Source organism: Bufo gargarizans, chromosome 5, assembly GCF_014858855.1.
Source record: "Bufo gargarizans isolate SCDJY-AF-19 chromosome 5, ASM1485885v1, whole genome shotgun sequence".
Classification (NCBI taxonomy): Eukaryota; Metazoa; Chordata; class Amphibia; order Anura; family Bufonidae; genus Bufo; species Bufo gargarizans.
This window is the reverse complement of record NC_058084.1, coordinates 410,105,581-410,132,247: the sequence shown is the minus strand read 5'-3', so window position 1 is coordinate 410,132,247 and position 26,667 is coordinate 410,105,581. Positions and strand designations below refer to the sequence as shown.

At 41.9% G+C, this 26,667-nt stretch overlaps 1 protein-coding gene across 2 annotated transcripts in view; it reads right to left on the bottom strand.

Moving 5' to 3' along the window:
* The window catches only part of DPP6 (dipeptidyl peptidase like 6), a 1,705,234-nt gene that overhangs the window by 667,341 nt on the left and 1,011,226 nt on the right, over positions 1–26,667 (bottom strand). For both annotated transcript variants that reach the window (XM_044293859.1, XM_044293858.1), the window contains exon 2: positions 22,646–22,760. In XM_044293859.1, coding sequence (XP_044149794.1) covers positions 22,646–22,760 — 115 coding nt within the window. The remainder of the gene's footprint in view (positions 1–22,645; positions 22,761–26,667) is intronic.

Here is a 26,667-nt window from a genome sequence, read left to right as displayed (position 1 = left end):
TTGCAACTGGTGTGATATACCAGTTGCCAAAAAATAAGCTGATTAAGGGGTTTGATATATCTGCTTCCATCAAATACTCATTCAGGGTTCTATATACCTGCTTCCACAAATACTGCTCTTCTATAGGGACTTTGTCACAGGGTCATTTTGAAAATGACAGGCAGAGGAAGAGGGAGGCCATTCTACAGGGGTGGTAGGGGTCGTGCAGGTGCACCAGGCCGAAGCCTAAGTGGTAAGTTGGAGAAGGTGCGTGCGATTACATCAAAGGACACACTAGAGTTGGTTGAGTGGCTCATTCAACCTTCCACTTCTGCACCCTCCTCATCCTCTGTATCAGCACCCTCCTCACTCTCTGCTGTGTGCACCCCCAAAGACACCACCGCCACCACCATAGCCCCTCCCTCGAGTCAGAGGAATTATTTTCCTATCCATTCTCAGACCTTACAGATGTACATCCATTCTTGGCATCGGGTGAGGAAGAGGAGGTAGCAACGGCCGCCACCCAGAAGAGAAAGTGACGATGATGACGTGTCGATGGACATCATGTGGTTGCCCACAAGAGAGGAAGAGGAGGGGAGTTCAGAGGGAGAGACAGAGCAGAAGATAAGGAGGAGAAGCAGGCAGACTACAAATGTATCTGGAGCGACCCATCCACCATGCACGGTCACATCTGGCGCTTCCAGGACACTGACACATGGCTCCGAAGTGTGGGCTTTTTATAACGTGTCAACTTCTGACAATAGTGTTGCCATCTGCAACTTGTGCTGTCAATGCATAAGTCGCGGTTAGCCCAACACTCATCTAGGGACGACCCCCTTAAGAAGGCACCTGGCCTCCCACCACCGAGCCCAGTAGGAGCAACACCGTCAGAACCCACAAAGCCACACTCTCTGCGCACCACATCCTGCCTATTCTCCTCTCTCCTCCCATTTGTCGTCCACTCCACCTTCTAGGCAAGCTTCCGTAGCCCAAATGTTCAATCGTAAAAAGTTGATGACGCCGGATAACCCTCTTGCCCAACGGCTGACCGCTGGCTTGTCGGAAGTGCTAGCCCGCCATATAAACTGGTGGACTCTGAGGCCTTTAGAAAATTTGTGGCCATTGGCACACCGCAATGGAAGGTCCGTGGAAGGAAATATTTCTCCCAGAAGAGTCTCCCAAAGCTATATGGCCATGTTCAGCCGCAAGTGAATGTATCTCTGGCACACAGTGTCAGTGCCAAGATACATCTGACCACAGACACGTGGTCTAGCAAACACGGGCAGGGAAGGTACATAACTTTTATTGCCCACTGGGTGAGCCTTCTGACGACTGTCAAGCATGCAACCCGTAGCACCTGTGTGTATTTGGTGCTACTGCCATGGATTGCATGCAGGCCTGCCTCTTCTTCTCATTCTCCTACTCCATCCTTCATCTCCTCCTCGGCTGAGTCCTCCTTTTCCACTGCTTCCGCCTCTTCCGCTGCACCCCCCCAGCTACCCAGAACCTATTCGACGTGCCAGGTGAGACATTGCGATGCTGTGCTGCGGCTGTTGAGTCTGAAAACCAACAGCCACACCGGTCCTGCACTGCTTTCAGCTCTGCGGTCACAGGCCAATCAGTGGCTATTGTCGCTCAATTTGACATTTGGTAAAGTGGTGAGCGACAACGGTGCCAATCCACTGAACGCGCTGAAATGGGGCAAAATTACACACGTGCCATGCATGGCATATGTCCTGAACTTAGTCGTGCAGCGATTCTTTGCCAAATACCCCGAGGTCCAAGATGTCTTGTGGCAGGCCAGGAAAATCTCTGGCCATTTTAGAAGATCTTGCACGGCCATGGGACGCCTTGCTGGTGTTTAGCGGCAACACCATTTGCCTGTCAGACGGCTGATGTGTGACTGCCCGATGCGCTGAAACTCCACCTTGTATATGCTTGATAGGCTGCACCAGCAAAAACATGGCGTTAACGACTAACTGTACAAACTCTGCGGGCAAGACAGGTTCTGGGGAGCTTCTTTTTATTCACCGCGCCAGTGGCTGCTCATGAGCGATGCATGCAGACTTCTGCGGCCGTTTGATGAGATCACCAAACTGGTCAGTCGCAGCCAGTGCGCCATCAGTGACATTGTACCTTATGCCTTCTTTCTGGAGCATGCATTGCATTGTGTCATTTATCAAGCCTTCGAGGAGCAGGAGCAGGAAAATGAGGAATGCTGAATGAGGAGTCAGAGGAGGATGGTGCCTGAGGGGAGAAGAAGGAGCAAGAAGAGCTGGCTTTAAACTTTTCTGGGATCCCTGGTGTTGTCCGTGGCTAGGGGGAGGAGACCGAGGATGACATTCTCCTGGACGATGAGCAGGAGCCAGGCCACTCCACTGCTTCCAATTTAGTGCAAATGGGGGCCTTCATACTCCAGTGTTTTAAGAGGGACCCCCGTATAAAAAGCATAAATGGCAATGACCAGTACTGGGTGGCAACGTATTTAGACCCCCAGTAAGAACACAATAAGGCGGACATGTTGCCAGCATCACAGAGGGCTGTCAGAATGCAGGATTTCCAGGCCTTGCTGCGAAAGATGCTGCATTCTGCTGTTGCGGGCGCTGGCAGAGGAATTTCCACCCACAGAGAAACAGTTGCGAGTACCAATCCTACAGTGCATGCAAGAAGAGGGCGGTTTGAAGATGTGTTGGTCACTTCGGATACGAGATCATTCTTGCAGCCAACCCATTGACAGCCGCCCTAAAAATCCAGCCTCAGGAAATGCCTAGACTGACAGGTGTGCGACTACATCGGGTTAACGGCCAATGTGGACGCTCTGAGAAGCGAGGAACCCCTTGACTACTGGGTGTGCAGGCTTGACCTGTAGCCAGAGCTGGCACAACTTGCCATGGAACTCTTGGCTTGCCCCTCGTCAGGTGTCCTGTCTGACAGGACGTTCAGCGCAGCACGGGGGATCGTAACCGATAAGCGCACTCGCCTAGCTCATGAATGAGGCATGGATCTCGGAGGAATTCAACACCTGCAACGACCACGTTTAATTGAATTCCCTCATGCCAGCCCACACATATCCGCCACCACACAGAACAAAGAATGGTTCCTGTCATATGTAAATAAGGCATTTTCTCTCCGGTGAATGCCTAATATTTGGGACCTCAGATATATTCAGCACCTGTGACGACTATTATCATTTGTTTTTTTCTCAAAAGGGGGAATTTCGTTAGCCATGTTTTTAATCCAATTTTATATTTTTTGTTCTTTTAAACATATGTATTTGACATGTATTTGTACTAGCCTGCAGTAAAATTAATATGCAATTACTGTCTAATATACCTCGAGCCACATAATCACTTGATCTCTTATGTACGATGAATGCATATTTTTGGGGGCCTGTAATCTAACTGGCCAACAGTAAAATTGTTATACGGTGACCGCCTAATGTACCTCCAGCCACATTATTAATTGTTCTCTTCTGTACGATGAATTAATAATTTTTGGGGCCTGTAGTGCACTGGCCTGCAGTAAAATTTATATCCATTGAACGTATAATATACCTCCAGCCACATAATCGCTTGATCTTTTCTGTACGGTGAATGCATAATTGTTGGGGCCTCGGAGGAATTCAACACCTGTGACGACCACGTGTTATCGAATTTCACCTATTATCATTTGGGGTTTATTCAAGAGGGGGGATTTTGTTAGCCATGTTTTTAATCAAATTTTATATTTTTAGTTCTTTTAAACATTAGTGTTGAGCTCGAATAATTGAATAGCGAATATTAAGTGTGAATATCACAACTTCGTAAATTCGCGAACATTACAAATATAGTGCTATATATTCATTATATCGAATATTCGTCATTTTTTAACATCTGAAAACATATTTCCTCCCTGCTTCTTTCTTGTGGGTCAATAAGTCATTGTCCCACAAGCAACTTAAGCAGGGAGGAATCATGTTTTCATATGGAAAATAAAATGATCAATATTCTAAAAAACAAATATATAGCAATATAGTGAATATATTCGTTATTTAGAATTTTCGCGTTATTTTTTCCTATCTGTACAGTTGTTCGCATACTCGTCCCCGTTTCCTTGAGATTGTGAAAACTCAGATCCGATTGTATATTCTAACCCACAGGCGTTCCCATGGTGACGGGGACGCTTGTCGGGGAGCAGTATGCTAAGGTGGAATAACAGTACACATTGGAAAAAAAAAAGAAAAATATTCTAAATAACGAATATATTCGCTATATTGCTCTAACTTCATCTTTTAGAATATTACGAATATTCTAAAAAGCAAAGTTATAGCAATATAGTGAATATTCGTAAAATACACATATAAACTGCAATTTAGCTAATATAGAGCTATAGTATTTTTTTTTTTATAGCAACATTTTTTTCCAAAACTGAAGTTCAGAAGAGGCAAAAAAAAATTGACAATTTTTTTTTTTAAATGATTATAGCACTACATTAGCTAAATTACATTACATTATATGTGTATTTTACGAATAATCGTTATATTGCTATAACTTAGTTTTTTAGAATATTACGAATATTCTAAAAAACTAAGTTATAGCAATATAGAGAATATTCGTAAAATATACATTAGCCTAGCCATAGCCATAGAAAAGTTGCCTTATACAGTTAAAAGAAAATTCGCAATACGCGAATAATTAAATCGCATATTATTAGCGATAAATAGAATAATGATGAATATTCTATTTCGTCGATTTGAAATATCGCAAAATCGAATATGGCACCTCCCGCTCATCACTATTAAACATATGTATTTGACATTTATTTGTACTGGCCTGCAGTAAAATTGATATCCAATGACTGTAATATACCTCCAGCCACATAATCACTTGTCCTTTTCTGTACATTAAATGAATAATTTTTGGGGCCTGTACTTCACTGGCCAGAAGTAAAATTGTTATCCAATGACCGTCTAATATACCTCCAGCCACATAATCACTTTATGTTTTCTGTCTGGTGAATGCCTGTTTTGGGCTTGTAGTCCCGTGGCCTAAAATAAAACTTTTCTAGGCTCCAGCAGGCCAGATTTTTGACAGTTTCCCTTTAAGACGCATAAAAATGGCCCCTGATTAAAATACTTTTTTTTGTGGGAATTTTTGACATTGATCCCCCTCTGGTATGTCACTGTCCATGTTGTGGGACGATTTGTGCACTTCTTGTAAGTATTTGGTGACTGCAATAATGACCTGAAGGTTTTTCAGGTTCGCCTGCCATTAAAGTGAGTGGGGCCTGCTGCGTACTTGCAGTTTGCGAACATTTGATCGCATTCGCGAATCGGCAGATGTTCGTCCATCACTATGTATAATTATCCATTTTCTCCCCTGTTTGTTCCAGCGCTGAGCTCCGATCCTCCTGCTGCTGACATTATATTCCTGGCTGCAGCAGTGACATTCCGTCTACACAGGTACTACAGCCAATCATTGACCTCAGCAATGCACAGAACACAGTGTTGCACTGGCCTGACGAATACCAGAATATTCTCTATTGGACCTATGCACTCAAACAGGAATATGTCTCTAAAAAACAGGTTCCCCAAAGGTCTAGCAGAAGGAAAAAATTGCAGTAGATTTTGTGACTAATCTCGAGGATGGGCATGACCTATATGTGCAACCTGTACAGCAGGGATAGAAAGAGGGGCCCACCACATAAAATGTTTCCTATGTCTACTTCACTGCATGTAAAGGGCCGTTATCTGTAGTCATAATTGTTACTGGTGGATTACAAGAAGAGAAGTCGGGCTGTATGATGAGCTCCTCACTCTCAACAAACTACCGTAGCTGTTTCATTAAAGGGAACCTGTCATCATCTTTATGCTGACCTCTCTGAGGCAGCAAAGAATAATGACAGAAATGCTGATTTCTGCGGTGTGTCACTCTTGAGCTAAAAGTAAATGGTTGCTGCAGGACAGGCCTTGAAAATAATCTACCTGAAAAGAGTCATGGTCTCCTGCTCTCCCGACCATCTGCTGATGATTGGCAGTTCTCGCCTAGACAGAAAGGGAGAAAACTAGGTAGAAGACTGTCAGTCATCAGCAGGAGAGCAGGAATTCATGAATAACCAGGACTCTTCTCAGGTGGCCGTGACTCTTTTCCAGGCCCAGTCTGCAATGATTGTGATGTTGGTTTTCGGCAACCACTTACTTTTAGCTCAGGAGTGACACACCAAAATCAGCATTTCTGTCACTATTTTTTTGCTGCCCTCAGTGAGTTCAGCATAAAGTTGATGACAGTTTCCCTTTAAAGGGCTCCTCATACTTTTATTGCACAAGGGCCCTTTGCAGTGTGGGTCCACCTAGAACCAGATATCATATTAAGCCTTATTAATGCCAAGTCCTGTATATGGCAAGAAAGCAATATGTCACACACATTCCCGCGACAGGTGGCAGGAGATCGGTGAGACTGGCAACACGTGGTTTGTTCTGACATGTTTTCTGTTTGGATCAAATGACATCTGTGTTGTTTCTGGTGCTTGCCACACCTTCCATCCCCAGGTATGGTCACTTAACCTTCTCTATTTATTGCTGTTTCTCCCACTATGCTATGCAGTTTATAGCTTCTGTTGGAGTTGTGTATAGCTGGTGTGTGGATCTCGACTGAGTTCCTGGCGCTGCCGTAGCCACTTGAAGTTGTATTTTTTTGGGGTTATTTTGTGTGTTGCATTACCCTGTCATTTGTATTAAGGCCTGAGGGAGACTCCTGTTAATCCTTCCTTTTGGAGGAACAGGTTGTCTCAGTTTTGACATTAGTACCCAGGTCCTATAGGGTGAGTTAGGACTCTAGGTATTCTGGTGTATGAACTCACCTACCTCTGGGGTATGTTATACTAGTAGTCAGTCAGGACTTTGATTAGGGTTTTACTAGGAGGTGTCCATCTCCTTTCCCTAATTTTCAGGCCTTATTTCCTCACCCCTTTCCCTCCTATGTTTGGTGTGGGTTTCCCTACCACACTCAAACGTGACACAATAATTACTTAAAGGGGACATTGACCTGTTGTGCATATATAAGAGGCCAGGGTCTCAAAATCCTTTCCTTTGGTGGGCCCAAGGAATTTCAGTCCAATGCTGACCAGATGTATCTACTAAGGCCAGTGACTGGCTGCAGTGGTAGTGAATGTACACAGAATGTCACAGCTGCAGCCAGGAATACGAAGGGTAGTGGCAAGGAACGAAGCTCAGCACAGGAAGAAGCAGGGGATAAATGGGTGAGTATCCATCCTTTTGTTATTTTAGGCCATTTACCTAGGTTTTTATATAACTCGGACAATCCCTTTAAAGGGGTTGTCTCATCTCAAATATTAGTGGCATATCTCTAGGACAGAGATCAGCAACCTTCGGCACTCCAGCTGCTGTGAAACTACAACTCCCAGCATGCTCCTTTCAATTCTGTGGGAGTTCAGAGAACAGCCAAGCAAGTGTGCATGATGAGAGATATAATTTCACAACACCTGGAGTGCCAGAGGTTGCTGACCCCTGCTCTAGGATATGCCACCAATGTCAAATAGGTGTGGGTCCCACTTTTGGCTCCCAGAAGTAAATGGAGTAGAGGTTGAGCTTGTGCAGTGTGCCCTCTATTCATTTCTATGGAACTTAGCAGCAAGCTCAGCTATTTTTGGAAGTCTCATAGAAATAAATAGAGAGCACACTGCACAAGCTCTTTGCACCCTCCTTCACTTTGGACACTCTGATCTAGAGATAGGTGCAGGACTGCAGGTTCTAGAATTGGGACCCGCACCTATCTGCCATTGGTGGCATATCCTAGAGATATGCCACCAATATTTGAGGTGTGACAACCACTTTAAGGCCCCTTTACTTTTATTATTATTATGATTCATGTAATGGCCCATTTAAATGATAATTATGAATAATAAAGAAAATAATTAGGAATAAACAGGTCTATACTACTATAAAAGGTGAAGAATTGTGCCTACAGAGACAATGGGCAAGATTTATCTTTAGCTCAAGTCAAAATAATGGAGTGAAAAAGTCACAAATTTTTGCACAATCGCTAAAACTGTGCAAAAATGTGCAACTTTTATTGGCTCTGTGCTATGCCCGCCAGTTTTCTGAAAATGGGCGTGTTTTCTTATGTACATGAATCTCTAGACAGATTTACTATTGCGACAAAGTCTCACTCCGCTGAGGATAATGCTTATGTTATGCGACTTTTTAATAGAACATGCAACTTTTGTAAAGCCGCTACCGTCAAACCACATTTATCACAGTATTAAAGGACCATTAATAAATCTGACTTAGCCAAAAGTGACTTTGGACATATGTAAAAGTGGAGTAAGATGTAAGGCTACTTTCACACTAGCGTTTTTCTAGTCACAGGGGCTCTATACCGGAAAAGAACTGATCAGTCATATTCCCATGCATTCTGAATGGAGAGCAATCCGTTCAGGATGCATCAGGATGTCTTCAGTTCAGTCATTTTGACTGATCAGGCAAAAGAGAAAACCGTAGCATGCTACGGTTTTATCTCCGACGAATAAAACTGAAGACTTGCCTGAATGCCGGATCCGGCATTTTTTTCCATAGGAATGTATTAGTGCCGGATCCGGCATTCAAAATACCAGAATGCTGGATCCGTCCTTCCGGTCTTAAAAATGAGAAAGAAAAAAAAAAGGGATCCGTTTTGCCTGATGACACCGGAAAAACGGATCCGGTATTGCAATGCATTTTTCTGACTGATCAGGCATTTTTTAGACTGATCAGGATCCTGATCAGTCTGAAAAATGCCTGATCAGTCAGAAAAAATGACATCTGTTTGCATACAGTTTGCCTGATCAGGCAGTCAGTTCAGGCAACGGAACTGCCTGCCGGAATCAAGCAACGCAAGTGTGAAAGTACCCTAACCCTAAGTTCACACCTGAGCGTTTTACAGCGCGTTCCTACGCGCTGTAAAAAGCTCAGCAAGGAGAAACCAATGATTCCCTATGGGAATGGTTCTCACCTGGGCGTTTTACAGCGTGTACGATCGTGCTGTAAAACGCCCGACGCTCAAACAAGTTCTTGAGCTTTTTTGGGGCGTTTTGTCGCGCGTTCCCGTACATAGATATTCGGGAACGCGCGACAATGTGTGTTCGCCTGTCTCTGTATGCGCGATTGTAAACGCCGGTACAATAGCGCATACAGAGCGCTCCTTTCAGAACGCTCAGGTCTGAACCCAGGGTTAGTGTAATGATAAATCTGGCCCAATGAGTTCATAAATTCCTGAACGACTTTCATTGTTGGTACTTATGATATTTAGAAGGTTTTTCTTGCATTTCTAGGTTTATTATTTTCTGTGTGCACAGACTCCTACCATATGCTGTAAAAAAGGCTAAGGTAAAAGCATATCTTTGTTATGGCATTCAACCAGCCTAACAAAGTCAGCAATGTGCAGGTATTGACAGTACAGTTTGCTGCTGATCCCAAGCGAGATGCTTAACACTTTAAAATGGGCTGACCTTGCCATTATTCATGATGACTGCGCATTCACTGTGCAAGAATCAAACTGATTCAGTGACACGAAGGCTCTCCTCTGAATGGAGGTTACAAAGGAATCTCGCTTCTAGGACTAAGCCTAACAATGGGCCTCCAAAATGGTTAAGAAATAAAGGAAGCATGCATTGCATGTAGTAAGTATAGAGAATCAGAAACAATGCAAGCCCAATTTTTTTCTGATTATAGGGAGACTTAGGCCCCTTTCACACGGGCGAGTTTTCCGTGCGGGTGCGATCCGTGCGGCGAACGTATGGCACCCGCACTAAATCCTGACCCATTCATTTCTATGGGGCTGTGCACATGAGCGATGTTTTTAACGCATCACTTGCGCGTTCAGTTGAAATCGCAGCATGCTCTATATTTTCCGATTTTGACGTGACGCAGGCCCCATAGAAGTGAATGGGGTGTGTGAAAATCGGATGGCATCCGCAAGCAAGTACGGATGCCGTGCGATTTGCACGCATGGTTGCTAGGAGACCATCGGGATGGAGACCCGATCATTATTATTTTCCCTTATAACATGGTTATAAGGGAAAATAATACAGTCTTCAGAACATCAATCCCAAGCCCGAACTTCTATGAAGAAGTTCGGGTTTGGGTACCAAACATGCGCGATTTTTCTCACGCGAGTGCAACGCATGACAATGTTTTGCACTTGCGCAGAAAAAATCGCGCATTTTCCCGCAACGCACCCGGCTCTTATCCGGGCAAAAAAAATGACGCCCGTGTGAAAGAGGCCTTAGGCTCTGTTCACATCTGCCTTCTGGCTTCCATTTACAAAGCCTTTTCAGATGTGTTGCTCACCAGACACCAGCAGTGAGCGTCAGAACACATTTTCTTATAACAGCGTCCAGCGGGTGCCACTAAGATCTCCATCATTTTTAGAGTGCTATTTCTCCTGTCCAAAACAGTGAAGTCTGTAATGAAGGCTCTTAATTAAAGGGGTTGTGCAAAGTTTATAAGTTTTCCCCTATCCACTGGATAGGGGATAACTTGCTGATAGGCTGGGGTATGACTACTGGGCCCCCACAATCACGAGAATGGGGGTCCCATTTCCTCTTTCTGATTTCGCTTCAGCTCCATTCATTCTCTGTGGGACTTGGAGGTGTACTCTGCTATCCCTGGCGCTCCCGTAGTAAATGAACAGGGGGCCATTGCACGTGGTTGACCGGCCTCTTCATCAAAACGAGACCCCCGTTCTTGTGATTGGTGGGGGTCCCAGTGGTCGGACCACCAAAGATCAGTAAGTTACCCCCTATCCTGTGGGGGATACACTTGGCACAACCCCTTTAAAGGGATTATCTATGTTTCCCATATTGATGACCTATCCTCAGGTCTCCATATATTGCGAGCCTGAAGTTATGTAGAGTTTCCATTGATGCCACTTTTAAGCATATTCTTCCAAATTGAATATGTTATATGTCTTCAGTAATCAGGGTCTTCATAGTTAGTAACTTATATTTATAAAGTCAGTCCTCAAGTTAAGGTCTAGGGCTGTATGAGGGGTCCATACCGCTGACTCTATAGACAGCCTATGTACATATTTTTTTATATCTGCAGCCAATACACTACAATAGTTGGTGCAAAGAATAAAAAAAAAAAAAAAAAGCTTCAGGCATTAGAGTTTGTTGAGTTGTAGATTATGCTTGGCATCCAACTAAAAAAGACTGTGCCAGTCAGTTGCTCTCAGCCAATCAGGATTGAAAGGAATGTGCTAAACTGGGTAGAGCAGCTCTCAATGCTCCTCCCAGACGCACTTTTTAGCTGGATCCCAGGCCCAGTGCAAATTTTTCCATTAAAGTTGCTTTTACCTTTTTCCTACATTAACTTATCAGTTCAGCAGATGAACTTTATGTCTCTTAAGACGCTGTAATTTTCATGTACAAAGTCTTAATAGCTCTCTGAAGATCATCTGGGAATTGAAGTACATTTAGTATAATTAATATATCTGAGCGTAAAAAGTCATTTGCCTATCTGAATCATCCTTGTTTTGTTTTCCACTGACAGGTAGGTAGTATTAGTCTCCATTCACACGTCCGCAATGTGTTTTGCGGATACACGGAGACACGGATCCGCAAAACACGGAAAGCGGCAATGTGCGTTCCGCATTTTGCGGACCGCACATTGCCGACATAATAGAATATGCCTGTTCTTGTCCGCAATTGCGGACAAGAATAGGACATGTTCTATTTTTTTGCGGAAACTGAATCACGGATGCGGAAGTGCGGATCCGCAAATGTGGATGCGGACAGCACATTCCGTCCCCATAGAGAATGAATGGGTCCGCACCCTTTCCGCAAAATTGCGGAAAGGATGCGGACCCATTTTGCGGACGTGTGAATGGAGCCTAATTACTCGATGTGCGGTATAAAAGTCAGGGGAATTATCTCCTTTTACTCCTTTTGTCACCTTACATCACAAAAATTGCTACACCAAGCGATTAAAAAGGCATATGCCCCCCAAAATAGTACCAATCAAACTATCACCTTATCCTACAAAAAATAAGCCCCTACCTAAGACAATCCCCCCCAAAAAATAATAATATGTCTCTCAGAATATGGAGACACTAAAACATGGAGACACTAAAACATGATTTTTTTTTTGTTTCAAAAATGCATTTACTGTGTGAAACTTAAATAAATCAAAAAACTATACATATTAGGTATTTACAAATCAGTGACAACCTTCTGTATAAAAATATCACATGACCTAACCCCTCAGGTGAACACTATAATAACATTTTTAATAAAAACTGTATCAAAAAGCCATTTTTTGTCACCTTACATCACAAAAAGTGTAATACCAAGTGATCAAAAAGTAATATGCACCCTAAAATAGTACCAATCAAACCGTCATCTCATACCCAAAAAAAGAGCCCCTACATAAGATAGTTGCCCAAAAAATAAAAATAAACTATGACAATTTTTTTTAAAATGCTTTATTATGTAAAACTGAAACAAACAACCCAAAAAGTTGTCATATTTGGTATTGTCGTGTCTGTAACTACCTGCTCTATAAAAATAGCACATGATTAGGGTTGAGCAAACCCGAACTTTAGGGTTTTTTGTATCCGGACCCGAACCCGAACATTTTCGTACAAGTTCAGGTTCGAGTTCGGTGTTCGTCAATTTAATGGCGCTTGTTGAAAGGCTGCAGGGCAGCCAATCAACAAGCATTTGACTTGTGTTCCCTTAGAAGCCATCACAGCCATGCCTACTAATGGCATGGCTGTGGTTGGCCAAGTGCAGCATGTGACCCAGCCTCTATATAAGCTGGAGTCACGTAGCGCGTGCGGTCACTCAGCTCTTACTAGTTGTAGGGAGAGGATGCTGCTGCTGTGAGGGAGAGATTAGGAAAGACTCTGATATCTGCACTTGGTGTGAATTCTGCGATCTACAGCGTTTTTTGTTTGGGGGTGCAATGCAACATTTTTGTACCCTGCCCTGAGTCCAGTGAGACTGAAAAAAAACTTTAAAACTGTCTGTTAGTTAGGTGGGCGTCGGACGCCATTTTGTGCACCAGCACTGCATATGTGCCAGGGACAATCAATTAATCCAGTTCTTGTAGTTCAGTGGCCGACATATACCCATTTTTAAAGTGCACCTGCACTGCATATGTGCCAGGGGAAGGGAAAGTAATACCGTCTGTGAGTTCAAGGAACCAGGGGGTGACATATCCCTATTTTCTTCTGTAAAGTACCCCTGTGCTGCATTTCTGAGTGAAATAGAATCAGTTAAATCCATCTGTTCTTTTGTGGGGTGACATATAAACATTTTTTGTTGTGAAGTACCTCTGAGGCCTGCACTGCATAGGTGACAGGCAGGCACATAAATTCAGCAAATCCATCTGCTCCATTGTAGGGGTGATATAGCCACCATTTTTTATGTAAAAAAAACAACTTGTGCTTCATTTGTGAGAGTGAAATATAATCACAGTTAAATTCATTTGTTTCATTTAGGGTTAAAGAAAAATCTTTTTTGGGGCAATAAAGTACCTTTTTGCCCTGTTCCACATTTCTGGTAGTTAAAGAAATACAGTTAAATCCATCTGTTCCATTGTGCGTGAGAAAAAATGGTTTTTTTTGGGCAATAAAGTACCTTTGCTGCCTGCACTGCATAGCAGACTGGGCAATAAGTTTAAAATATTGTCTGTTCCATTGTTGGTTGACATTAACCCATTTTTCCCGTAAAAAAAAACCCTGCTCTGCCTAGGTGACAGGGACCTAAATTTAAAAAATTCGTCTGTTCCATTGTTGGGTGACATTAACCCATTTTGGCTGTCAAAAAAACCCTGCCCTGCATTGTTCACAAGGAACTTCATTTAGTAAAAATGTCTGTTACTTTGGTGTGTGACCGCAAAAAATGAGGAGAGCGTCAAACCAGAACAAGTACAGGCGATAGTAGATTGGGTGGCTGACAGTGCCTCCAGTTTCGAGATTAGATTAGAGTTGTCACCTGCAGCCCATGGCCATCTGTCTTTCACCTCACCCCCTTGCAAATCAGGCAAGCAGTCTGATCCCCAAGTCATGCAGCAGTCTCTTCTGCTTTTTGATGACTCTGCTGGCAGGGTTTCCATGGGCCATCCACATAGCCCTGCCCCAGAAGTGGAAGAGATTGAGTGCACTGATGCCCAACCACTTATGTTTCAGGATGAGGACATGGGAGGACCACCGCAGCACGTCTTGGATGATGATGAAACACAGGTGCCAACTGCTGGGGCATTCTGCAGTCTGCAGACCGACAAGGAGGGCAGGGGTAAAGAGTGGGTGGAAGATGATGTGGAGGATGATGAGGTACTAGACCCCACATGGAATTAAGGTCATGTGAGTGACGTGTGCAATTTGGAGGAAGAGGCAGTGGTCGCACAGAGGCACCAACACAGCAAAAGAGGGAGCAAGGTGCAAAAGTGTCTGTTACATTCTCGGGTGACATTTTACCATTTTTGCCGTATACAAACCCCTGCTCTGCATAAGTGACAGGGACCTAAATTTCTAAAACTCGTCTATTACATTGATGGTTGACATTAACCCATTTTTGCCGGTGAAAACCCCCTGCTCTGCATTGCTGAGAGGGAACTAAATTTAGTAAAAACGCCTGTTACTGATCAGAAGATGCGCGACTATCCCAGTCAAATCTGCCTTCCAAAAATTATATGGCGTTACTTTCCTTCTGCGCCCTGCCGTGTGCCCATACAGCAGTTTACGACCACATATGGGGTGTTTCTGTAAACTACAGAATCAGGGTAATAAATATTGAGTTTTGTTTGGCTGTTAACCCTTGCTTAACCCTGGCTGACCTGTTACATGTGAACTTGGCAGCTGAAGGCATCTGTGTTGGTCCCATGTTCATATGTGCCCGCATTGCTGAGAAAATAATAATTCATATTTGCAAAAGAGCCTCTAGGAGCAACAGAGGCATTGCCGTTACACTTAGGCCCCTTTCACACGGGCGAGTATTCCGCGCGGGTGCGATGCGTGAGTTGAACGCATTACACCCGCACTGAATCCTGACCCATTCATTTCTATGGGGCTGTTCACATGAGCGGTGATTTTCACGCATCACTTATGCGTTGCGTGAAAATCGCAGCATGTTCTATATTCTGCGTTTTTCACGTAACGCAGGCCCCATAGAAATGAATGGGGTTGCGTGAAAATCGCAAGCATCCGCAAGCTAGTGCGGATGCGGTGTGATTTTCATGCATGGGTTTTAGGTGACAGTCTATTCACTGTATTATTTTCCCTTATAACATGGTTATAAGGGAAAATAATAGCATTCTGAATACAGAATGCAGAGTATAATAGTACTGGAGGGGTTAAAAAAATAAAAAAGTTAACTCACCTTATCCTCTTGATCGCATAGTTCCCGGTCCCTTCTTTATTAGCTGTGGGCTAAAGGACCTGTGGTGATGTCAGATCACATGGTCCATCACCATGGTGATGGACCATGTGATTGGAGCATGTGATCTGACGTCACCACAGGTCATTTAGCCCACAGCTAGTAAAGAAGGGACCGGGAACTACGCGATCAAGAGGATAAGGTGAGTTAACTTTTTTATTTTTTTTAACCCCTCCAGTACTATTATACTCTGCATTCTGTATTCAGAATACTATTATTTTCCCTTATAACCATGTTATAAGGGAAAATAATACAATCTTCAGAACATCAATCCCAAGCCCGAACTTCTGTGAAGAAGTTCGGGTTTGGGTACCAAACATGCACGATTTTTCTCACGCGAGTGCAAAACGCATTACAATGTTTTGCACTCGCGCGGAAAAATCGCGCATTTTCCCGCAACGCACCCGCCTCTTATCCAGGCAAAAATACTGACGCCCGTGTGAAAGAGGCCTTAGAGACTCTGCTCTCTCTGCAACTGCCACACCCTTTACACTTTGACACATCAGGCCTTCAGCTGCCAAGTGCACATGCAATAGGCCATCAAGTGTTATAGCTACAAATGCCCTCTAAGAACTGACTGGCCAGCAACCGCATGTCAGTATATAAAAAAAAAAAAAAAAAAAAGAAAACTTAGCAGACAGTTGAAGGTCCATACTTTTAGTAGTATAGAAGAAATCCCAGCACTGGCTCTCTTCAGTCAATTAATTCTCCTTTATTGTTAGTGTTCTAACAGGGGCACTTTTCGATCCATCCTGAGCCTTTATCAACCATGATAAAATGGAAAAATAAAAAAAGTAAGGCTCCAAGAAAGCAGAGAGTGAAAAATGAAAAATCACAGGATGCCTCACCACTCTATTGTAACATTATGCAGATGTTATGCTGTCTAAGATGTGTGTGTATTTACTGATTCATATAAGGGTTTACAGGAAGTTTATTTTCATAACCTCACAAGAAATGTATCCCTTTTTCTAAACTGTGATGGTTTATATTTTTATAGTGATTGGCTAAAACATTTCATTTTCTAGATTGCAATCTCAATGAGAAAGCAGCATATAAACATATATTTGTTATCTTGTAAAGTGAGGGCCTGTCTGTGTTTGTGGTCCCCGGAGGCTGTCAGGATCTGATCTGTCCTTTACTCAACAGGATATTGTGTTGATGTTTTTTTTTATTTTTATTTTTTTAATGTAATATCAGGTTTGGACACCATTCTTGATTTTAGAGCGAAAATACATTAAAAAGAGGGTCAGGTTGACTGATGAATTCTGTGAGAAATGCTAAGGTTTCCTTTGTATCCTAAAACCTTGCACCAAGATATTCAGGTTCTTCTTTGGGAATGTAGAACTTTTATAGTTGGTTTTTTTTTGGATTGATATATAGTACTAAGAGGACCTGACACCTCTTCTGACATGTGACTATTTGCTTTCTCCATAAAATAATTCTGGAGCACCTATTCCAAAAGCTCAACCAATCAATCCCACTAGTCAGACTGGGACACACCACTAACTGGTATCGCCTAATGGGACCTACTGGCAATTAATTAATACATTTTTAGTAGGAATAAAATAAAAATAGCACAACACAGAACTGTTTGAAAAGATGCTCCAGATTTACTATATAACGGACACATCCTGTCATTGTGGCGGCTGGACTGATCAGGGTTTTCTTTCTGTTTAGGTTAATAAAACAGTATGCTAGATATAGAAGCTAGTGTTGAGCGAATTTCAGGGAAAATTTGATTCGCCGCAAAGCTTCGTGGTATAAAATAAATTTTCCCTGAATGGCGGTAAAAAAAATAAAAATAATCATACTTAGGCTACTTTCACACTAGCGTTCGGGGCTCCGCTTGTAAGTTCCGTTTGAAGGCTCTCACAAGCGGCCCCGAACGCATCCGTACTGCCCTAATGCATTCTGAGTGGATGCGGATCCGCTCAGAATGCATCAGTTTGGCAGCGTTCGGATGTCCGCCTGGCCGTGCGGAGGCAAACGGATCCGTCCAGACTTACAATGTAAGTCAATGGGGACGGATCCGTTTGAATTTGACACTATACGGCTCAATTTTCAAACGGATCCGTCCCCCATTGACTTTCAATGTAAAGTCAAAACGGATCCGTCTGAAGCTACTTTCACACTTAGAATTTTTTCTACATCATAATGCAGACGGATCCGTTCTGAACGGATCCCATTGTCTGCATTATATGAGCGGATCCGTCTGGGCAGACCCCAGACGGATCCGCTCTGAACGCAAGTGTGAAAGTAGCCTTAGCTCACCTATTTGTCGGTCGCCGCCATCTTGATTGAAGATATCACATGAAATATCGTGCGGGGTGACGTATGACTGGACGTGATGACTTCATAATGGTACTTGAGAGATTTTGCACCTCTAGATATTCTATCAAGATGACAGCTTGTCACGATCCGATGGATGAGCTAAGTATGATTTAATTTATTTTATTTGACACTGTGTTATGACTGTCAGATGCTGCGATCAGCTATGAAGACGGCAGCTGAGGGGTACAAAGATGGGGAACTGCACAATCACTGCTCCCTGTCATTACACCCATTACTTACAAAGAATGTGCTTTGTGACAGATCAAAATTATTTTATTTTTTTAACTCGGCAAAGCAGCCTAATCAAATTTTCTAATATTTTGCTCATCACAAATAGAAACTACTAGGGTTTGAAAATAGTTCCTACAGACATTTTTATACCGCAGTTTTACATACTCCATACTTTTCATAGCATATTTGGATGACCTGTTTTTACATCCCTCCCATTTGAAATTAATGTACAATGAAATTTTTATTGCAAATTAAGAAAAATTTCATTTTACGCCCTAGTTCTCTTTGGGATTTACACCTGATCCTACCTCATACACCAAGTCTGCACCATGTGAGCAGGACCTAATATTTCAATATTTCAGGCACTGAAGTGGAGCATCACTTTAAAGTCCTCGGTAAGTAACTCCTACTGATTATTTTTTTTTTTTTACAGGTTGGCAGGAGATGAGAAGAAAAGTCATTTCAGCTCTTAAGTCAATCTGTGTTCCTTGGAGACATGTTCCTGCACTGGAAATGGGAGGCTGCCGTATTTGAAGAGGAGACGATGCACATTGTGATATGGAAGAAATGCCCTGCATGAGATGAAGGAATAGTCTGAGAGCAGAGCCTGAGTCCTAGTATGTCTGATTATCTTATCCAACCTCAATGTAAGATAACCGCTGTGCTGAACCGTGGTGATGGTGACACTACCTAGGAGAGGAGTGAAAAATATAAGGCAATGACACATTCCCACACTGCATATCTACTATTCGGTAACGAATTACATAGTCATTTATTTTTCCGCTGTGTACCATCTTTATCGCATTTTTTATTATACACATCAATATGCTACTATATCTACTTGCATATTGAGAATACTATCATGTAAGTAGTTGTAAGGGTCACAGAGGTGACACTTGTGACCAGGACCCTAAGATAGGAGCGTCACATGCTCCAACCCTCACGCTAACAGTGATTGGGCATAACACCCCTCCTGATCATAGAGAGAACTGTACAGCTACAGCTTCACAGTCCTCTCTATCTGCTCCCTGTGCTCATCACAATGATTAGTGCAGGGAATTACAACACCGCAGCTTGGAGCAAGTGCTGGACTCTGGGTATGTAGCATTAACCCTTCCACTACCTTCCTCCAGGAATATTACCATTTATCCTTTTACTGCCCTAGACCACCAGGGATACTGGAATGAATCCCCTCATTGCCCTATGCCACCAGTTATACGGGCATTAATCTTTTAACTGCCATAGACCACAGTTATACTGACATTACCAAATCACTGCTCACTGCCCTTTATTGCTGGGATTACGTAAATAACTTAGACGTGAATAAGAGTTATGGAAATAGAGTGAAACGGGAAGCTACCTACCGTATGCCGCTTTTGTAACTTGGGTCTTAAAGAAACAGTGTAACTCACTGCGCTGTTTCCATGCCTTCCATTAATGGTAGGGGAGTTACGGAAACAGTGTCGAACTTCTCCATTCTTGCAGCCTTGGAAGGGGTTTGAGGACTTCCAGAGGTAGGTAAGAGTCCCAGAGGTGGTACTTATCATAAAATCATACTGTAGATATGCCATAATTGTCTGCCCTTTAAATACAGATTATTAAAGGGGTTGTACAAGCAGTTTATATTGATGACCTATCCTTTTCAAACAGCTGAAGGATGGGTGTCCCTGGTGTGGAACCCCTGCAGATAAAACATTGAGGACCTATCCTGAGGATAAGTCATCGATATTAACAAGCTGCACAACCCCTTTAAGTTGAATATTTTATGTTTTGTTTAATTTAGGTCAACTCGTTCATCAGAAATGGCTGATATTAAAGGCTGCTCTCCTGTGTCCGCATACCTACAAAGGTAACATAGCTATATAGAGTGTTCACATCTCCTTGTGGAAAATAACAAACTCAACTGCACTAGATTTTCACTTTGCCTGTATACACCACAACATTAAAGGCGTAAATTACTTTATGTACCAGGAGGGCTTTGAAGGAAATAGTTTTTCCAGTGTCTACTGCTAGCGAACGTGACCATATTCGTTGGGCAGAGACAATTTATTTGCTCTGAATGTTTAATTGAGCAGCTTTCAGGTAAGACTTCAATGGCGATCACATAAGTGGACGTCATGTAAGCTGTAATCAATGTCACATTTCGGCCTTTGTAAAAGCGTGTCCCGGAACAAAAGGAGGAAGAAAAGAAGAACCAATGATGGCCGCTATTGTCTTGCACTTTCGATCTGAAGTAACCCCGTACCATCTTAGATACTAATAGTTCAGATGCTCTGTAAATTCGCTGCTGGTTGCTTGCCAGTTGCTTACAATGTAATTAGATGTACAAAAGGCTTTTGATCTTAACTAGGTCAGTGCTCCTTAGTATTACATCCTGAGATAATTTGTTTTAATAGCTAGCCTTTAGATGCTTTTGGTAAGTTATTCTTTGACCTCTTCTACACAATCTTCTCCTGCATTATATGTATGTTTAGGTGATTGCATTTTAATGGGGCCTGTCACTGGACGTTCTTCCATTAATGCCAAGAAAGCAAGATGTCAATAAGAGGGTTAGATCCATGTTAACCCTCTAAAGCATTATGAGATAACTGTGCATCATGATCAACAGCACAAACCTGGCGGTGATTGGAAGCTGGGCTCCTGCAGTAAAACCTGGGATCAGAAGAACCTCTGATTCTAGTCTTTTAACCCTTGGCATGTCATGGCCAATAGTGATCTGATCAATGAGCTTGACCAACCCTGTCCATATAAAGCATATTGATGTGATAGAATATGATCCTCTGTAAGACTGTCCTCTGCTAGCCAGATCAGAAAACTTCCTGCAAAGAGAAACTCTCATTAAGGAGGACTCAGAGTGACTACATGATACATGACCATGCATTTCTGATTTAAGATGATGTGTTTAGCACCACACTTCTCCTGCAAGGGTTGATGCAGAACAAATGTGTGACCACTGCATGCTACTTTCCCTGGCAATCCTAGTTGATCACTGAGGATCACCAGTGGGTCCTCGTTTAGAGAACTAGTTATCCCCTGTCCTTTAATATTTTCCTTTTTAATACATCACTGTATATTCTCGGCTGTCAAAGATCCAGTAAAATGAGTGCTCAAAAGGCCCTGCATGACACCCTGGTGCACATTGGGGCAGAGTCAATAATTACAAGTTGGAAAAGGTGTCTAAAACACTTAATAAATGTGGTGAGAAGCAAGTACAACCTCTTTCGTGCAAATTGTTCATAGTCTTCTTGAAAAACATACATTATTTACGTAGATATGTTGATATAATGGGAAATAAATCTTAATCATTTTCATACAGCGATAGAAAGGTCAGATGGGAACCTAATCAGAAGAACAACAATAATCTTTCTGGTTTAAGCATTACAAACAGGGGATGTACACTGCAGAACTAATGATTTACCATAGAAGGTAATAAAATACTCTCCTTAATAACTTATCAGTAGAGTGGTTTAATGACTGGTCTGCAGATTGTGTCAGTGGAGAACTGTGAGCACAGCACAGTCTCATTCCTTTCAAAGGTGAAGTATTCTCATGGCGAACATTACTTTAGCAATTGCCACCTCGTCAGCGCCCATATACTACCATTAATACCAATAAAGTGTGATTTAGATGACTAGACCCTTTGACTATGGGTCCATGCACATGCTTGCGCACATATCCTACACATGGAGTCTTTATGGACATGCATTTTGTACCTGTAGAGACGTAATGTGTCCCCAGATGCAGAGCTTTTAGAGGAGAACGCCTCCATAACATACATGTATTAGAACATACCACAATTTTTCGTGCAAAATTTCTAATGGATTATATAATATTGTGTGTAATAGGCTATATACACCTTTGGGAGCAATTTTTTCTTATTTGTGCATTGTACTCATTATGAGCTAAAAAATCATTTTTTCAATTAATCTTTATAAAAAATGTTGAGTCCTTTCTCTGTACAGAGCTGAGATACTCTACTAGCAGGATCTGAATTTTATCTTTGCTCTGACAGACAGGGAACTGACAGGCTCCTTATCTCTGCTCTCTGACATTATAAACACTCTTTATAGCTAAGTTCTTATCTTACTGATAAGAATGTGGCTTAAATTAGTGTTTATGACCTTTTAATATTTTAGAGATAAGGTTTATTAGATGACTGGCACAAAGTGAAAGAATGCACACAGCTAGAAAAACTGTTAACCCCTTGTGACAGAACGGCTCAATATTTTTTAATAAAGACCAATTGAAAAAAAGATTTTTAGCCCCATATGAGTAAAATGCAATAATAAAAAATTGTCCCCAAAAGTGTATATAGCCTTTAAGGAATTTACGGGAATTTTTAAAGTCAGTTTTTCAGAAGTCTGCGCTGCCATAATTTGCACCAAATGTTGCATCATGTTTGATACATTTGGTGCCTCTTTAAGTCTAGCGCTTCTGTCTTTAGATGTTTGTCATTTCTGTAACTGCAGTTGATACATTTTTGTTAAATCAGCTTAGCAGGCTAACGCCATTTTCCACCCACTTTTCAAAACTGGAGTAAGTGGTGCAAAAATTAAAAGAGGCAAAAAATGTTTGGGCAAATAAATCAAGAAAGTCAAAAAGCCCTATTTTGCAATTTTTAAAGCTAAAATTCTGGAGTATGGGGCATGATAAATCCTCCCCCCCCCCCCAATATTTTGTTTGACATTACCTGGAGTCAGCAGTATGACGGATGTGACGATCATGGAGCAGATTACAAGAATTACAAGAAGTGCGATTGCTATTCCTTTCCAGTTCCTCTGAGGAGGGTTGCTCCCCACCAACTCCTGTAACCGATAAAAGACAAGATGCAATTAATCACTAATGCAAACCCAAATGTTACAGACTCAATATCATCTCAGAAGAAAGGGGTTACGTAAGGTTTAACAAAGTTACCTATTTAAGCGTACAAGTTAAAATGTCCAAGTCATGAGGCAAACATTGATCATAGGTCTTAGATAGGTGCTATGACTATCTGCTTTATAGCTTATGAATTTTGGTTTGGTGGGCTTTCATTTGCCAGGTGAGTTTGCCAGCTGGGTGCCACAGTTTCTGGGACAAGAGGCTGACCACAAGATTTTCCACTGCTTAGACCCCAAGTAGTCAGATTTGTAGGGAAACCCAATAAATTTGCCCGCAGTGCCTCCACAGGGGAAGTGAAGCATTATACAATTTCCATTAAAATCACTTGAAATTCCTGGGTCCTCCAGATTGGTAGATGCTCTCTGCAGCTGTTCTCAGCTTTAACCAAGGACCCTTTTACATATGCAAATCATCATGCCAATTATTAGGAACGAACAATCGTAGCAACGCTCATTTCTGATAATTGGTTTGTGTAAGTAGGCCTGCCCTTTACCCAACAAATGAACAAATGCAAATTGGTTGGGTGATTACATCTTTCATGTGATGCCAAAAATCATCTTTAGTCATGTGTAAACAAGGGTTGCGCTAGAATAGTATGCAAAGTGAATGGGGGGATGAATGGTCGCAATAATGATCAATTGTCCCCTATTCACTTTGCATCTGACCTTGCGAAAACCCCTTTAAAGGAGCATCCATCAACCTGTACATCATCGATTGGTGCTCCTTCGAAGCTGTAATTCCCCCTTATGAAGAACCAGTAGTCAAGATGATTGTCAACTGTGGATCTCCTTCTCCTAACTCTAAATTCCTAATAGGGTACATGACAGTGAGTTTTTGAATAAAATGCTTAAAGCTGCTGAGATATGAACTGAACGATTGTAATACTGCTTGTGTTTCTTCTCTACAATAAAACATATTTTATCATTTCTCATTCTCGCTGTTGTATCTCATTTTTAGACCCATTGGCCAAATGACCAAAGATAAACTTGTTTCATCTTTTACTTTCTGGGAATCATGAAAGGGAGATTAAAGGATTTTGGACAGCCATAAAATGAGATTAGCAAAAACCATGCTCCACATCATAACTAAGCAAAGTAAGGAGCTTTATTCACATTTTTGATCCAAAGGCTGGCTGCACAGATATGCGGCGCATTGTCACAGAAGTGGTTACAGAAATACATCCACATGGGCGGATAAACCCAGCCAGACACAAGAAGATTTGATATGATGGCAATAGGTAAGATTTATATGAGACTGATGAATAAATTGTAAACTGTACTGAGAAGGTATGCTCAAGGGGAGGACACAGGCAACCCAGGTCCCCTGTGCAGAACAGCCTAAGAGCCCAATATTTAAAGCTATTACACTGATAAGAACTGGTCTGAATATGAGTTAGTAACCATCTAAGTCCCTTCCCTGCAATCATATGGTGGGAAGTTGGGTAAATGATTATGTTTTCAATTCAGCAGTGATCACCGTTGACTGCTGGTCCCCTACGCATGCATGTGGTGCCCACATAACCTATTCCTGTTCTTTCTATGGCTTTCAATTTATCTATACATTGTATATTTGCACTCTCTATACCCAAACACCAACCAGTCATCATATCCATCATTTTATCTTATCAAATAGCTACTTTCTATCCAATTTCAGAAGATTTGTAAAACAAATAAAAAAAATCTATAATATAATTAAAAATTTGTGTGAGACAAAGAATTAAAAGTCAGGTGGGTACACTAGGTTGTCTGTCTTTAGAATAGATAACACCCATCTTATATAATCATCTATAGACTTCATATATTGAGCAATTACAAGACCAAGGCGGTGATCACACAAAGCTTTTTCACTAACATTGTCACCCCTTTTCCTCTACAGTATGTCATGTCACAAAAATCATGGACCAGATAGACTTCTATGTCTTTTCTAGAACACCTTTCCACAGACTCTCACCCATGCATCACACCTATTACATCTTATCTTCCATTTGCCTGCAAACACTGTACTTTTTCTCCCAGTCAGCAGCTCTTTAAAAAAAAATAATAATCTCGACTGACCAAAAAGGTAAGTTGTTCTGACTTACTGCAAATCTCAAAGCTGTTCAACCATCTCTATTTATCATTTCACATGGTAGTTTAAACATGTGAACATTTCAATAAAACCTGCAGCTGGTGCTGAGAAAACCCACTGCTAATCAAGTCAATAAGGGAAATTTTTTTACCAACTTTTGATGACCAAATTGAATGACACATGTTCTGCATCACTAATAGACTTCGCAGCACACATAGGCTTTACCCAACACCTCACCCAGACCATATATTATTATCTACAGAGAGTGTCGGACTAGGGTCCCCAGTATAATTGATTCTGGAGGCCCATTGTAGAGCTACATACAGATATTACCTGCTAACATAATGGCAGGTAGCAATAAGACGCTCAAGATGATTGATTAGGGGGTTCCTGCAACAACAACTTGAGGGTGGGTCCCTGGTCAAAGAGGATACTGGCTGGCCTGCCTCTGTATCTAGAAGTCACCTTAACCACCCAATGCATACTAATATAATTATAAACTGGGTAGTTTAAATAATCTACCCAGTTGTTAATATAGATGTAGGCTGTATGAGATGTTGCCTTTGTTAGGTGCTCGCCGGAGGATTAACTTGTTCCCCTATGGGTCAGTCCGAGCCTATCTACAGATGTTTACCCTTACTTTAGCTTGAATTTGCTTAAAGAGGACCTGCCAGCTCTTCTTACATGTCTGTTTCAGTAAATATCTATATTCCACATGTAATTATAATGAAGTCTCTATTCTTATGTGAGCCTCACAGCCTTCTTGTAGCTATCCCTAGGCCAGTGATGTCACCTTCATCAGTCACAGGGCCTAGACACAGTTCAGCCCCATTGAAGTGGCCATGACGCACTTTGTTTGGTTAATCTCCCCAAAATCTTATGCAGATGTAGTTTGGGCCAGATTCGAGCCCATGCCTTCATAGCTATAACATGAGCTAATCTTTGAGCCACCATGTTGCCTAAACTTAGTCCTTCAAATCACCATCATCAAGTGACCAGCAACGGACCATAACACAACAGTTCTCTGTAATAGCGTTACATTTTGCAACTAAATGGGTAATTTTTTGCTGTTTTGCATTGCATAAACTGGATTAAAATAGTATTTTGTGATACCTCATATTATACAACTACAAGCTGTTTTACTTCCACTGGAACCAATATACAAGCAAAACCTGTATAATACAAGCAAGGAAATAAATCCCCCCAAGCGCAGAACAAAACCAAGTTACCATGACAAATTTTCATAAACATCGTGAAATGATCAAGTGTAAACCTGCAGGCACCACAAAATATTCAAAAATAATATTCCCAGTATTACAAAGACAGATCTCAGAAAGGTCTACATATGACTCATCAAAATATTCTGAATCTCAATTTAAATTGGAAATTTGAAAAAAAAAAATGAAAACATTGCACATTGAGGATTTCTATCCCCTACCCAAATGGTATTGTTGATTTCATGCTTGTGCCTTTGGATGTGTGCAGCCAGAGGGCAGTTCTGTTGTAAACAACCTGTATCAAAGTGCAAAAACTTTTATCATTATACAGTTAATTTATATATCATTCACAGCCAGGGACCTATTTTATATAATGAATAGAGGGTGCACAGCACAAATGTGCTACCCCTATTTTGTAATTAGTTTTTACCACCATATATTCCCATTTCTCCAGACGAGAGGGCTAGGTGCTAGTTCAACCCTGCCCCCAGTCTTGTTACCATCCAACGTTAGAGATTAAACTTTGTGTACATTAGTCTACATTTAT